This window comes from Acomys minous, assembly GCF_964271855.1.
Source record: "Acomys minous genome assembly, chromosome: 8".
Taxonomy (NCBI): domain Eukaryota; kingdom Metazoa; phylum Chordata; class Mammalia; order Rodentia; family Muridae; genus Acomys; species Acomys minous.
In genome coordinates, this window is record NC_140489.1 from 110,989,079 (window position 1) to 111,003,323 (window position 14,245).

Consider the following 14,245-nt stretch of genomic DNA (forward strand, 5'->3'; position numbering starts at 1 on the left):
GCTCTGTAATTACACAAAACATAAAGCAGGACAAATTTTAGCTATTAAAAATAAGTAAAAGAGGACTAGAGAGATGGCTCAGAGGTTAAGAGCACTGACTGTTCTTTCAGAGGTCCTGAGTTCAATTCCCAGCAACCACATGGTGGCTCACAACCATCTATAATGAGATCTAAGGCCCTCTTCTGGCATGCAGGCAGAGCACTGTATATATAATAAATAAATCTTTAAAAAAAGAAGTAAAAGAGCATGCCACATTCGAAACGCTTTAGTGGATCTTTTGATGAGGATTTCAATTTACTTAACAATAGAGATATACACAGAGCATAATTTAGGCATTTAATGTGGAAGTTAAAGGCCTATTAGAAAGATAAGGATATATGATAAAACGGTTAGAAAATGGGATTTTATTCATATATATCTGCCATAAAACAAAGATTTTTCTGTTACTTGAATTACTTCAAATTTTACAATCTGCTTGCTTTTCAGTGAACTTTTCATGAGAAATGCTAAAGTTTGACCCATTTTTTTCCTGATAATATCCAAAGGCTGCCCAACTACATGATACAATTATGTTCTTAGCATTTAAATTTAAAAGACCATGGGTTGGACTTTAAAAAAAATAAGTTAATTAGAGTCTAAAGACATATATTACAGTAGAATGCATGCTTACAATGAGCAAGGCTCTAGATCCAAACAGCAGTACCAAAAACCAAAAGGAGAACCCCAAATAGTAATAACAACAACAAAATCAACAAAAAAGAAATATCATTAGATAAAAAGAAAATATATTTACCACATGATTTTTAAAAATCAGTAAGAGGTGTAAACACTACTTCACTTAATCAACTTCCAAGCATTATAAGTCCTGTACACATATTAAACAATCCATAGTCTGGAATGACACAGGGGTTGTCACTAGCTACATGAAATATAAATACAAATAAGTGAACAAGCACACTAAAAAAAGCTTGTTTTTAGCTTAATTGTTGGTGCAGAATGTGTAGCAGGGGCTGGCTGCTTGGCAGCTGCTTTAGCTTTGCTTGCTTGGCTTGCTCGAACAGCAGTTTCCAGGCGCACTTTCAGTTCGGGAGCCGCCCCCATTACCGTCTTGAAAGCATGTGGGTATAGAGGTCCAATATGCATTAAGTTCTGGAGTGCAAACTCATGAAGATCTTTGGAGAGCGAACTTGCTGAGGCAAAAGAATTTTCATCCAGCAGGTAAGAGATCAAAGTGGGCACTAAAAGAGCGAGTAACTGGACTCCTGTAAGAGACGACAGTGAGGATTGGCCTGATGGGGGAGACTGTGGCTTGACATTCTTAACAATAACAATATATTATATAATATGCAAGAGTATTGTGTATGTTCTTGTGGAAGTACAGCTTAATAGCAAACAAGGCTCCACCCATGTCCCTGAGTTAAATGACTCCCTTTCAAAGAGTAACGGTGTAAAACATCAGTAAAGAGCCATAATTTCCATCCTCAAATCAGATCAATTTGCAGTATTGGTACAATATGCCAATAATAAACATGGTTTTAATGTTTTACATTATAAAAAGACTGCTGAGAGATAGAACAAGCAGTTGTATTTTTAAATTTAAAACTTAAAGACTAGATGCTATGCCAAACTAAGGTAGAGTGTGTGAGGCTCTTGCCTAGCATGTACCTGGGTTTAATCTCAATTCACAGCAGTAAAAATGGTAAAAATCACTTGCTAATAAATAGGATTACATACACTAACAAATAAATAATGAATTAATGAGTTAGTGTCATTTGACAGGAACATCTTTTAGATTTTTCAAAAAATTTTATATAGTTAAGTTACTGTAGGAGGGTAAAGCTTTAGGTTTGAATTGTGGCAGATCTCGTGCTTAGCATGCGCGAAACCATGGGCTCCATCTCCAGCAGGGACAAATGAGGTAATATCAGAAAAGAGACATGAGGACGAGAGGACTCTTAGGAGGAAACTGTTACAGGAAGCAACAGATTAGTGTGTTATGTGGGTACAAAGTATGATGTAACTATATTTGTACTTTATTTTACTAACCTAAACTCTATAAATAAATAGGACTTAAGCTTATTTACTTTGTAATGCTAGCACTGATCTTACTGTTCTTCAGTATTACAGATTTGACCTGTCTCGACTTTCTATTCTTTAAAAGACGTCCAGATTTACAATTGAGCTTACCATGCAGACAGAGATGAGACCCCACCCCTGTGCTTAGCATGGAGCCCAGGGCTTGCACACACAGGGGAGCCCTCAGCCACCCTGGGCTTCTGAGCCCATCCCCGGCTTAGAGAAGAGAACCCGGAAAATCAGGAGCTGTTTAGTGTTCAATCATAAGGTATTTGTTGAAAATGTTAGCCTTTCTATAACAATTAAAAACCAAATTTTAGTCTGTACCTATTAACTATAAACAAAGCTGCATAATGCATTATGCCGTTTCATAAGGCAAAAAAAAAAAAAAAAAAAAAATCAAGTATCAAGCCCCGAGGTATCTTATGATGTGTGGTGCTTCCACTCCATGCTTATATCATAAGGCTTATATAATTCATTATTTTATTTTTAAAATTCCATTAAATATCTGTACTGTTCCTAGTTTTTAAAAACATATTCCTAGAAAATTAAAAACAAAATCAGGGTGTTAAAATGCCCAAGTAATTCACTGTGACTTCTCACTCATAAAAAATAAATATAACCAAACCCAATACTACTGTATGTAAGAAACATGAGCAGATGCATTATGTATTCAGATGGTAATTGCTCTTGAGAAACTCACTGTTGCAAAGCCTGTGTTTAACATTAAGATTCATAAATAATACACATCTTCATTTTGGACTAGTAGCTTTTAATAAGAAAACACTTACTGTTCTGCTCTTCGCCGAGAGCAACCAGTGTTTCAAGAACTTTCACTCCTTCCTGGACAGCCGACAGTTCAGTGCTGCTGGCTGGTCTGTTTCTTTCCACAGCCTTTAGCTTTTCAACCACTAGTGGAGCTAATGAGTGGATGTAGGGCGTGGAAAGGGCACGATTGGAATGCTGGAAGACTGAGAGGAGAAGCTGGTAGCATTTGGCTTGAACCTATGGAAGAGAGAGATTTTTTTGGTGCACGTGGCAGATCTTAACCACATTGCACCCCAATAGCTACTCAAGAGGAGAACAATGAAATGTAATGCTAACTAAAGAAAACTGGAGATTAAAGAATTCCTTATATATAAGTCACCAAAACCACCATGCTTACATAACAAATCTTTCTACCATGTGGGGAAAGCCAAAAACTAGGAAGTCTGATTTCTTTTCAATTCTTCCTTTAGTGTATAACTGTCTCTCTAACTTTAATTGACTGAAGTGAGACTAACAAAGCACTGACCTGAAATAAAGCTACAAAAATATACTATTGGAAACAACTCTTTATATTAATTTCTAGGTCTACAAAGGAAACTCCCATTGGCTATACTTAGATTAGAAAAACTTTATATTAACTGGGCTTTGTTGTTGTTGTTTTGCTTTGTTTTTGAGGCAGGTTCTCACTCTATAGCTCCAGCTAGCCTGGACCTCACCATGTATACCAAGCTAGTTTCAAACTTGCAGAGATAGGCTTGTCTCTGCTCCTGAGTGCTCTGACTAAAGGCAGGGGAAGCCATGCCACCACAATATTAGCAGTTTTGTTAAGAAGGGAAAAAGTCGAAGGGGTGTGGACAAAAGCAGAGCACATTACTCTGCACACAGAAGGGTGTGGAGAGCATCTTAAAAATGCAGGCCTTTAAGGACGCTCAGCTGGGGGCCTGGGTGCTCTTCACTCATTTTCTTTCCTGCTGCATTGTGCTTGAGAGGCCTTATCTTGGACTTGACAAAATAAACTAATAAAATATGTTCAGTAAAAGATGCAATAATGACAGTGGCACATGACTTTAACCCCAGAACTCACAGGCGGATCTCTGTGAGTTCAAGGCCAGCCTGGTGTACAGAGTGAGTTTCAGTACACCCAGGGTTACACAGAGAAACCCTGTCTCAAAAAACAAACAAGAAATTAAAACAAAGATGCAAAAATGTAAATTTATCCTTTAACATCCTTGGTATCACTGAAGTAAATACTGAAAAACAAAACCCATGTAAAGTCAGGTAAATAAAATATTTCATTCATTAGAGAATCTTGGCTTGTGGGAGCATCTATAAATGTCACTCTGAGTGCTGACATACAGTGTTCTTTAACAGTTTTTCCATTTAAAAGCCATACTACAGCCTTGCCAGACAGGCAAGTAAGAGTGCTGTGGTGGCACACAAAGTGCGCGCTCAAATACAAACATCATGCATACGCACACAATAACAAATAGACAAGATGTAAACATTGAAGGTGTACTGCAAACAAATGTTTTTGTTCCATGCTTCATCACATCTTAGTGAGCTAATCTGAAAACTGACGCAGTCGGCTGCTGCAAGGTAACTCACCCACGGGTCACATGAATTCAGAGCACTTTTAAATCTGTTCATGCAGCCGTTCTGTAGGGACTGCACTCCTATTATTTCACTGCTGGCAGACCACAGAAAGAGTGCAATAGCTGTAAGCGTGCTCACTTCATCAGGTGCAGGCACAGAATCATCTATGAAACAAAAGGTAAGCAAGGCAGGGAGATTTGGGAGTTACAGATGTGAACAGCACTCTTTCAGTGTTTACCTCGAATATGTCTCAACCCAAAAAACACAGATTACAAAATTCTCACTGTGGAACTGTGGCAGGAATTAATGCTTCAGGCACACTTTTAAATTGTTGTGTCTGACAGGAAGCAGACGATTAAGATAGTCTCAAAGACATATACAGGGGGAGGAGGTCCCCCTCAGGAACAGTCACAGGGGAGGGGAATAAGGGGAAAAGGGGAGGGAGGGAAGAATGGGAGGATACAAGGGATGGGATAACCATTGAGATGTAACAAGAATAAATTAATAAAATTTTTTTTAAAAAAGATAGTCTCAAAGGATCTCTCTGCAGACCACTTGACTATTATAGAAAGAAGAAATTCAGCATTATAATATGGAATTAGGCCAGGTGCCATCTTGACATTGTAAATAAAGTTAAGATTTGGCATGGTGGTGCATAGCTATAATCCAAGCACATGGGAGGTGGAGGCAGGATTACTGACACAAATTTGAGCGCAGCCTGGGCTACAAGAGTGACATCAAGCCTGTGTGGGCTACAAAGCACAACTGTGTCTTAAAAAAGGAGGTTTTCTTTCTTTATTTTTATTTTTGGTTTTTTGAGATACACAGGCTTGGCTGTCTGTCTTGATATTACGTGAACCAGGATGGCACTTGCCTCTGTCTCTTGAGTGCTTGAACTAAAGGTAAGTGCTACCAGGCCTGGGCAAGAGATTCTTGACGTAGGACAAAGCAATATTATATGTTGTCTTACATGATAGTCTGAGAAATATATACATTACTTATGTAATATTCCTGCCCAAAAGGTATAAACTGAATATATGTTAAACTGAGGCAGAAATTAGCCAATTATAAATTAGAGAACATTCTACTGAGTAGATCTCCTGTAGTATTCAAAAACATGAATGTGCTCGGTTGCGCACACATAATCCCAGCTCAGGCTGGGGGTGAGGGGGTGGGGCGGCAATAGACACAGAAACAGAACAATCCTTAAGGCCAAGGCCTACCTAGAATATACCTGTCCTGAAAAGCAGCATACCAAACCAAAATACAAAAACTATGAACATCACAACAGGCAAAGGCTATGGAAACACTCCAGATTAAAAGAGGCTAAAGCAACATGACAATAATACAAAGAAAAAGTCATTATTAAGACAACTTCTGAGGTCTCCACATGAACAACAGCACTGCATCAGGGTTAAATTCCTAAATTGGTAATTCCTTTGTGGTTATTTAAGAAATGACTTTGTTCTTAGGATATCTATGAAGTATTTAGGAATTAAACATCACAAAGATGTCAAAATATTCTCAAGTGGTTCAGTAAAGTTAATTAAGATGAGTAACAATAATGATGTGAATTTACAGAGGGTCCTATGACATCTGAGGCAAGAGCGAGGGCAAGGCCATACTGGACTCCACAAATGTATTCCTGAACATCTTACAAAAGTTTGAAATGTATTTCAAAATCAAAGGCTCTAAAAATGAAAAAAAAAAAAAAGAATGTATTAGAATAATTTTAAAGGGGTTCATTGTTCCCATGAACCCATTGTTCCCATGTGTGAGCATAAATACATACACACTTTTTAAATATAAGAGCTCAATTCTTAGCCGAGTGCAGTGGTGCACGCCTTTAATCCTAGCTCTGAGGGGGCAGAGGCAGGTGGAAGGAGTTACGTAAGAGCCCAGCCTGGTCTACTAAGCAAGCCCAGGGCTGCCAAGGCTACACAGAGAAACCCTGTCTCGAAACAAAAAAAGCAAAACAAACAAACTTAAGTCCTTAAATAAAAAACATTTCCAGGCTGGAAATCCCTATGATATAACTTGTCTTGTGTTAAGCAGGGACCCTACTCCCTTTGTTATATGAGCACTGTAAAAATATCCTCACGGCCTTCCCCATCACTTCATCACGTCAGCCTGGAGCTTGATATGTCGCTCAAACTGGACAAGACCTCCACGGTGATCTTGTCTTCACCTTCTAAGAGTTAGGATTACAGACGTGAGCTTCAATGCCTGGTTGTGAAAATGTTTTTTAAAAATGTGGCAAATCTTTTCTTGTTATTCTGTTTTTAGAGTTATCACATTTTCTTTAAAAAAAGAAATAAAATTTAAGAGGGAAAAGTTAAACATAGAAGAAAAGTGGTCAAAAACTATGAATAAGTACTTCCCCTGAATTAAAAATATACATAAATGTTTATATTCACCAAGACAATACAATGCAAATTAAAACCATGTGACAGTACTTTATCTATCATAAAACAGCATGGCTGAAGATGCATGGAAATGAAATTATCAGATGCTGCTGATGGAAACATAAATTCATAAAGTCACAGTGGACAGCAATTTGGCATTGCCTGATAAAATTAGTGTAAAAATATGTATCCTCAGTTCTATATACGTGCCTTAAAAATACCTGAAGAATTTTAAGGATGTTCATCACAACCATGTTTGTAATGGGGGAAAATTAAAAATCATAAAAAAAAAAAAAGTCCATTGACAGACTGGCAAATTGATTGACGAAATAAAAGAATGAGATTTTATTATATAAAAGTACTTAAGTAAATCAAGAATATAAACAAATACCATCTGTTGTTCATACCTACTTATCTTACTCAATATAATACATGTACAAACATAGATAACTATACTTATTAACTGATACATATTAACATAAGAAATTGCTTATTTCTATACATAGGATATTTCAGACATAGGATAAAATATTTCAATATAAAGATTGTTGTTATATTTGGGATACATTTGAATAGGCATCAGTATTTTGTCTCCTATTTTATTACTTATTCTTTGGAGATAGGGTCTCACTATATTGGTCCTGGCTGGCCTGAAACTCACTATGGAGACTTGGGTGGCCTTGAACTCACAGAGACCCACATGCCCTGCCTCTGATAAGGTGGAAGGCATGCACTACCATGCCCAGCTCCTATTTTGTTATTTTTATTGAAAAACATAGCCAGACATAATGGTATATTTCTGTAATCCCAGGAATCTAGAGGCTGAGATGGGATGATCATGAGTTTGAAGTTAGCCTGGGCTACATGACAAGATCCTGCTTCAACAGCAGCAGCAGCAGCAGCAGCAGCAGCAACAACAACAACAACAACGAAGAGGAAAATAAAGGGCAAGAGGGAGAGACAGAGAATTCCAAACGGAGAGTGGTCAAAAGAAAAAAAGCGTCAAGTAAACATATATATGTATATATATACATACACACATACATGTCAATTCTGGGTATATATTGTCTTTTTTTAACCTACCAACATGCAAATAAGCACTAAGAAAAGGAGGTTTTAGAGCCCACAATCCAGGAGGAAGTAGTTATATTTCAACCTGAAGCTGTGATAAAAACACAGGTTGATTTAGTGTTGTATAGCAGTCTCCTGCTATACAACCTGCAGGTTATTAAGTAATAATTTATTAAGGAACAGACATCTTAAGAAATTAAACCTTTGAAAACTTGGACAGACTACCTGGTTGAGAATATTCCAGGATGCAGGCAAGAGTGCTCCGGATTAGGGCTGTCCACTGCTTCTGAGTTTCCTCAGTTTTGGCCATTGAAAGTGTCACAATATTTTTTATGCCCTGAAGAGCTGCAGTGACTGGAGGAGGAACTTGGTTGTCTGCGGACTTTATAGCTGTGTCTTTCAATATTCTTGCAATTAAGAACAGAATTGTGGGAAGGATTGTCATACATCCTGAAATAAAAACAAATCAGGTTATTTTGTAATGCCAACAATTCCCACGATAGCTGTTTCCATCTCTCTCTCTCTCTCTCTCTCTCTCTCTCTCTCTCTCTCACACACACACACACACACACACACACACACACACACACACACACCAGACACACGCATGCACACGTGCACAGACACATGCACACACACACCACACACATTATTTTTAAACAGTTGATTGTGTTTTCCTTTCCCTCTGATGAGGTGTCATCATTTTGCACAGGCTGATTCCACACTCCTGGGCTCAAGCACTCGTGCCTCAGCCTCACCATACCTGGCCAACTATGACTTAATACTATTTCTTGGTTTTATTCAAAATTTACTGTTTAACTACCCTTATAAATCAATGTTTTAAAAATAGAAGTGACGTTTTCTTTTTTATTCCAATTGAATCTTATTTTTATGACTTCCAGTGCTACCTATTTGATATAGCCCTTCTAATAGAAATGAGAATGGAAGGCAGAAAAGCAGTAGGACACTAACCATATGCTTTGAGTAGCCTGGTGAACTGTACAGTAATTCAAAGATAAGTCACCAACCTTTCAGGATGCAAAAGTCAACTAAAGTCAGGAAAAGAAAGTACAGAGCAAGCACATGTGGAATTAAAGCATCCTAGAATCTGTAGCTGAGCCTGCCCTCAAGGCCAGCTCTGAGGAAGTGACCATGATGGAGAAGTCACTGGGTCACACTTGTCAGGGAAGAGCCAGAAAAGTCTGCTTGGGCTGAAAGGCACTGCATGCCTTCTGGTACTATTCGTACTTTAAAACTGAGGGAAGGTCTATTCCATGCAACAGTTCTTCTGTCTCTGTACACAGCTATTATCATTATTAACCACAATTCTTTTCACTGCTCCTTAGGGTCGACTGTCACTTTCTTCAGGTATATTTTAATTTTTCAATAACACTCACAAATGGGAACCAGATTATAAGACAGGAGTTCAGTCATTCCTCCCATGTCCATCTGTTGACTTCGTGTCTTCTCTCAATATGCAGAGTTTGTTTTGTTTTATGGTGTTGAGGATCAAAACAAGAAGAGGACCTTGCATATGCTGGACCAGCTCTCCAGCACTGAGGTACAGCCTGGCTCTCTCTCTCTGACACATTTCTAGCAAGTCTACCCTAGGTTGTTAGGTTTAGAAACTTTAGTCTTTCCCTGGATCTTAAAGGCAAACTAACCCTTTAAAAAACATCTCATTTAGCAGCTGAAATGTAAGAAAGGAGAACACTGTTGCAAGATATTTGATCCCATTGTGTAGCCCAAGATTGTGAACTGTAAAAACCTGTCTCTTGTTTGGTGTGGTTGAATCCTAGCACACACCTTTAATCTAAGAGCTTTCTGTACACAGACCTGTACACCTGACCTAGGTCAGGAGGTGGAGCCAGAAATTAAAGATTAAAGAGTAGGGGGACTTTAAATTGAAGGGTATTTAAGACAGCTTGCATAACAAGTTGGCTTTTAGGCTTTGAGCGAGCAAGCTCTCTGACGTTTAGTTTTTTGGCTTTTCCTCCTGGCTGTCAGGTGAACTAGCAAGATTTTGGCTTTGAGCTTGTGAGTTTTTTGGGTGTTTTCCTCTGAGACCTGAGCAGAGTAGGAAGGTCAGCTGGGTGCTTTCTCTGCCTCTCAGAGCTAGCAGTTTTCACCCCAGCATCTGGCTCTTACGTTTTCTTTACTGGTAAACGATTTGGGATTTTCATTTTTTAAAATACTGTTAAAATCCAAAGAAAACACATCTTTGTCTACTGTCATATAACACACTCCCAAATACTGATCAATACCATACCAGCAGGTGAACAGAGGGATGGCAAATCAGAGAGAATGGTCACCGTGGCTGCCACCAAACGAGCACTTTCTTCTGACAGGCGAGTTTTCGTAGCAATGTGACTTGGAGAGTCGGACATCTTGGTACTCAGGTGTGGCATATGCCGTACTAAAATGAACATCAACAGCTCCATAGTGGCAAACACAAGAGACTTTCCAGGAATGAGGCCACCGCTTTCACCTCCTTCTCCTAATGTAGGACAGGACTCTTTTTCCAAATCCTCTTCATCTTAGGAAAAGATATAATCTGATGAAATTTCCAGCAAAAAAATGTATATAAAATAATAAGTATGTTCAAAACTATTTCTAAAGGATTTATAAGTAAATATGTAACTGGTGCCATATGTTCTTGGTACAATGCCATAGCTGGAGAAACCCTCCTTGAAGGCCATGGGCAGTCCATTTCACCTCGGAAATCATTACTAGGCATTTTTATTAGGTTTATATTCCAAAATAAGAATAACAAATATGCTAGGTTGAACCATATAAAATTAACACCTTTGAATAGAAGAAGTACAGAACTAACAATTTCTTTTTTATTTTTATTTATTTATTTTTTTGAGACAGGTCTCTAAGCCAAGCTGACCTTGAATTTGTAATATGGTGGAAAATGAACATTGAGTTTTTTCATCTTGTTTCTACCTCCTGAATTCTGAGATTACAGGTATGCCCCATCATGCCTGATTTATAAAACATCTTGGTCCTATTATTATAAAACTAAGAGTATAGCACTGGAGAGATAGCTCAGTGGTTAATAGCACTGGCTGCTCTTCCAGAGGACTTGGCTTGATTCCTGGCACCTGTGGAGGGACTTTAATCCAGCAATATGGCTACTCTGGCTGGAATACACACATGCCCTTAGCACACACCTGTAATCCCTCTGTCTAGAATACAGACATGACCTTAGTACAGACCTTTAATCCCTCTGACTAGAATATAGACATGAACTTAGTACAGACCTTAAATCCCAAATAATGAAGTAAAGTTAGTTGGGAGAAGGAAGTGGCCATATTTGAAAGTGATGTCTAATTGAGAGGCAGACAAAGTGATGAACCAGAGAAAGATATGATAGAATATTATATGACCAACTCTCATAAGAACAGAAAGAAAGAGGAGGTAACTTAAGGGAAGCATCTTGGAGGGAGGGAGAAAAGGAGGTAGAGAGGGAGGGGGAGAGAGAGAGGACATTTTACTAGGAGAGTCTTACAAAGACAGGTTAAAGAGAGAACAAGTTCAACACAGGTGAAGATAGAACGAGCCGGAGAATGAGAAGGAGGCAGAAGATTAGAACAGATTGCTAGAGTTAGTATGAGGCCAAACAGAGCAATTCAGTGAGAAATTGAGAGAAGTCAGATTGAATCAGTCAGCTTGGAGAGGAGTTTAAGCCAGAACAGCTGAGTTGAAGCAGCCAGCCAGAGTTCAGGAAAAAAAAAAAAAAAGAGAGAATGAGAGAGAAAGGGTAAGTTTATTCAACATTAAGTCTCAGAGACTGAAAACATTCTAGGGCTAGATTAGATGGTATGGAGGCTAGAAGCTTCCAGGGCTAGGTTGGCAGACAGAGGCAGTATGCCTCCAAGATGACAATGACTTTAGGTACTTAAAGTTACTCTTACAGGAACCTACATGGCAGCTTATAGCCATCTGTAACTCCAGTTCTAGGGTTCCAGTGTCCTCTTCCGGCCTCTGTGAGCTCCAGGCATGCATGCAGTACAGAGACATGCATGCAGGCAAAGCACACACACACACCAACTCTAAATGTTGGGGAACAAGGTTTGCTTCAAGTTAGTGCCAACTCAGTGCTTACTTAAGGCGCTTCTCTTTTCCTGTAGATAGTCCTGAGCAGCCCTCACAATCTGCTGCACAACTCCAGTGACCAGCAGCTGGATGGAGGGTGGGTTCCAGGTCAGTAGCAGGCGGTGCAGGACACTCAGCAACTCAACACCAATCAGCTATTATAAATATGCTTAGTTAATTTCGGCTTGGAAAGATAGATGTGTATTATTAAAATCTGAGAAAATATACATACAAAAATAATTTTGTACCTAAAATTTAATATACAGGACTAGATAACAAAAATTGAGAGAGGTCACACTTTTTACCCTATAAGATTTTCAAGCAACAAATAGTATTTAAATACTTAAATTTAAATAAGTTTTATATTCAGATATTATTATTCGCCTACTGGAATAAGACACTTGGTCTATTGATATTGCTGGAGTTCGGTGTCACCGAAGTCCACAATTCCAAAGCTAAACTGAGTAATTGGGTGCTAAACTGAGTGCTCTCACCTCAGCAACTATTACAAACTTTGATCGTAAGTCTGTATCATTTTCCTCACCTAACTGATACAGTGAGCACACCTCAAATTAAAAAATAGAAGAGTGAACTTATTCAGCTAAAACTTTTCTCCCTTCTTCTCTAAGATAGAGAACCTCTACAGCTCAGGTGCTGCTCAGTAAGAAAAGTGCTGGCTCTGAATCCAATCCCCAGAAATACAAATAAAATAAAATAAAAAATTAAAATAAATCCAAGGCTGTTCCATTTTTCCTCATGTGTCCTTCTCTTATCCGAGTAGACTTCCAGGGATTGATCAAAGACCTGTGCCTCTCCAGTCAAGCCACTCTCCTCACTGTATCTGAGTGCTCTAGACTCCCTTACTTAAAGCACTTAAAGACCTCCTGTGCCCTCAATGTAACCCCGTATGTTTCTGTAGTGTTCTTCCCTTCCATATTGTCATCTTTTCATCTTTATTCAAGTTTTCTAGACTTCTATTCTTTGGGAAATTAGGTATAGAACCTCATAACTGGCCTCTATGCTTCCCTTCTCATGTCTCATAATCCAAGCTCCACAGGGCTGATTCTGTAATCCTTCCCCACCAACCTACCTACCTACGTATCTATCTATCTATCTATCTATCTATCTATCTATCTATCTATCTATCTAATCATATCTGTCTATCTATCGTCTATCTCTCTATCATCTCTGTATCTCTCTATCTAACTATGCTATCACTGAGTTACATCCTTTGCCTCAATTTTTCCCAAACAAAATTAATCATTCTCCTATTTAAACATTTTTAATCATTTACTTTCACTTTCAGGATACAATTCAAATCCCTTTGTTTGTCATAAAGAAATCTGCAGAGGATTGCCCAGCCCCATCTGACGACCTCTATTTGTTTTACACCAGCCACAGTAAGTGACTGTAGTACCTTTAAACTTGTCACATTCTCATGAATCCTAGTTTTTGTGTTTGTGTTGTTCTTTCTCAGAAGGAAACTCATCCCTCTGGCAATCCGTCTGTAAGATCTGATTCAAACACCCTCTCTTCTGACGAGGTGTCCTTTACGTTTGCATCACAGTGCTGGTGTCCCCACCTCCACACTCATTAGTGCCACAGCTATGAGGCTAAGAAGGCATGGTGCTATGCTGCAGTCTAGCTCTGTGTAGTCATCCCAGAGCCAGCAGAGACAAAACCTCTTCCATTGGCATTTGTTACATAATCTTGTTAGCAACCCACAGTGTTTATTTCCAAGGTCGATATGATTAAAACAAAGAACACAATTGTCCATTATAGAAACACACTGTACCTGGTCTTCTGCGATGTGGACTCGTGCATAAGGAGAACCCAGTAAGGTGTGCAAGGCCTGCAGGCATGCTGTAACGTGCTCAATTGGCTCCTCAGGGCGAGGAGAACAAAGGAACTGGATACTCACACCTGGAACGCACAAACCAAAAACACGGGGATTCAACACAAAACACTGTGTTGCTTTGATACAATACTATTATCTATTTTCCCCAGGTTATTATATATTTATTAATACCACAGTGTTTAAAATGTTTTCTAGGCTAAGTAGATAAACACAACATAGTGTTGTAGCATTGCAATTATTTTAGTTTTCAAATTAGATATGTTATGAAGATGATCACTTTTCAATTTCTATAACTGGAAAAATACAGAGTACATTAGCTGGGTGGTGGTGGTGCACACCTTTAGTCCTAGCACTCAGGAGGCAGAGGCAGGTA

At 38.7% G+C, this 14,245-nt stretch overlaps 1 protein-coding gene across 1 annotated transcript in view; it reads right to left on the reverse strand.

Moving 5' to 3' along the window:
• Positions 1-384: 384 nt before the first annotated feature.
• HEATR5B (HEAT repeat containing 5B) overlaps positions 385-14,245 on the reverse strand; it is an 81,405-nt gene continuing 67,544 nt past the window's right edge. The window contains exons 30-36 of the mRNA XM_084792536.1: positions 13,810-13,937; positions 12,025-12,169; positions 10,183-10,449; positions 8,139-8,363; positions 4,450-4,601; positions 2,868-3,081; positions 385-1,262 (exon numbers count right to left, since the gene is read on the reverse strand). Of these exons, the coding sequence (XP_084648662.1) occupies positions 958-1,262; positions 2,868-3,081; positions 4,450-4,601; positions 8,139-8,363; positions 10,183-10,449; positions 12,025-12,169; positions 13,810-13,937 (1,436 nt within the window). The 3' untranslated portion in view covers positions 385-957. The remainder of the gene's footprint in view (positions 1,263-2,867; positions 3,082-4,449; positions 4,602-8,138; positions 8,364-10,182; positions 10,450-12,024; positions 12,170-13,809; positions 13,938-14,245) is intronic.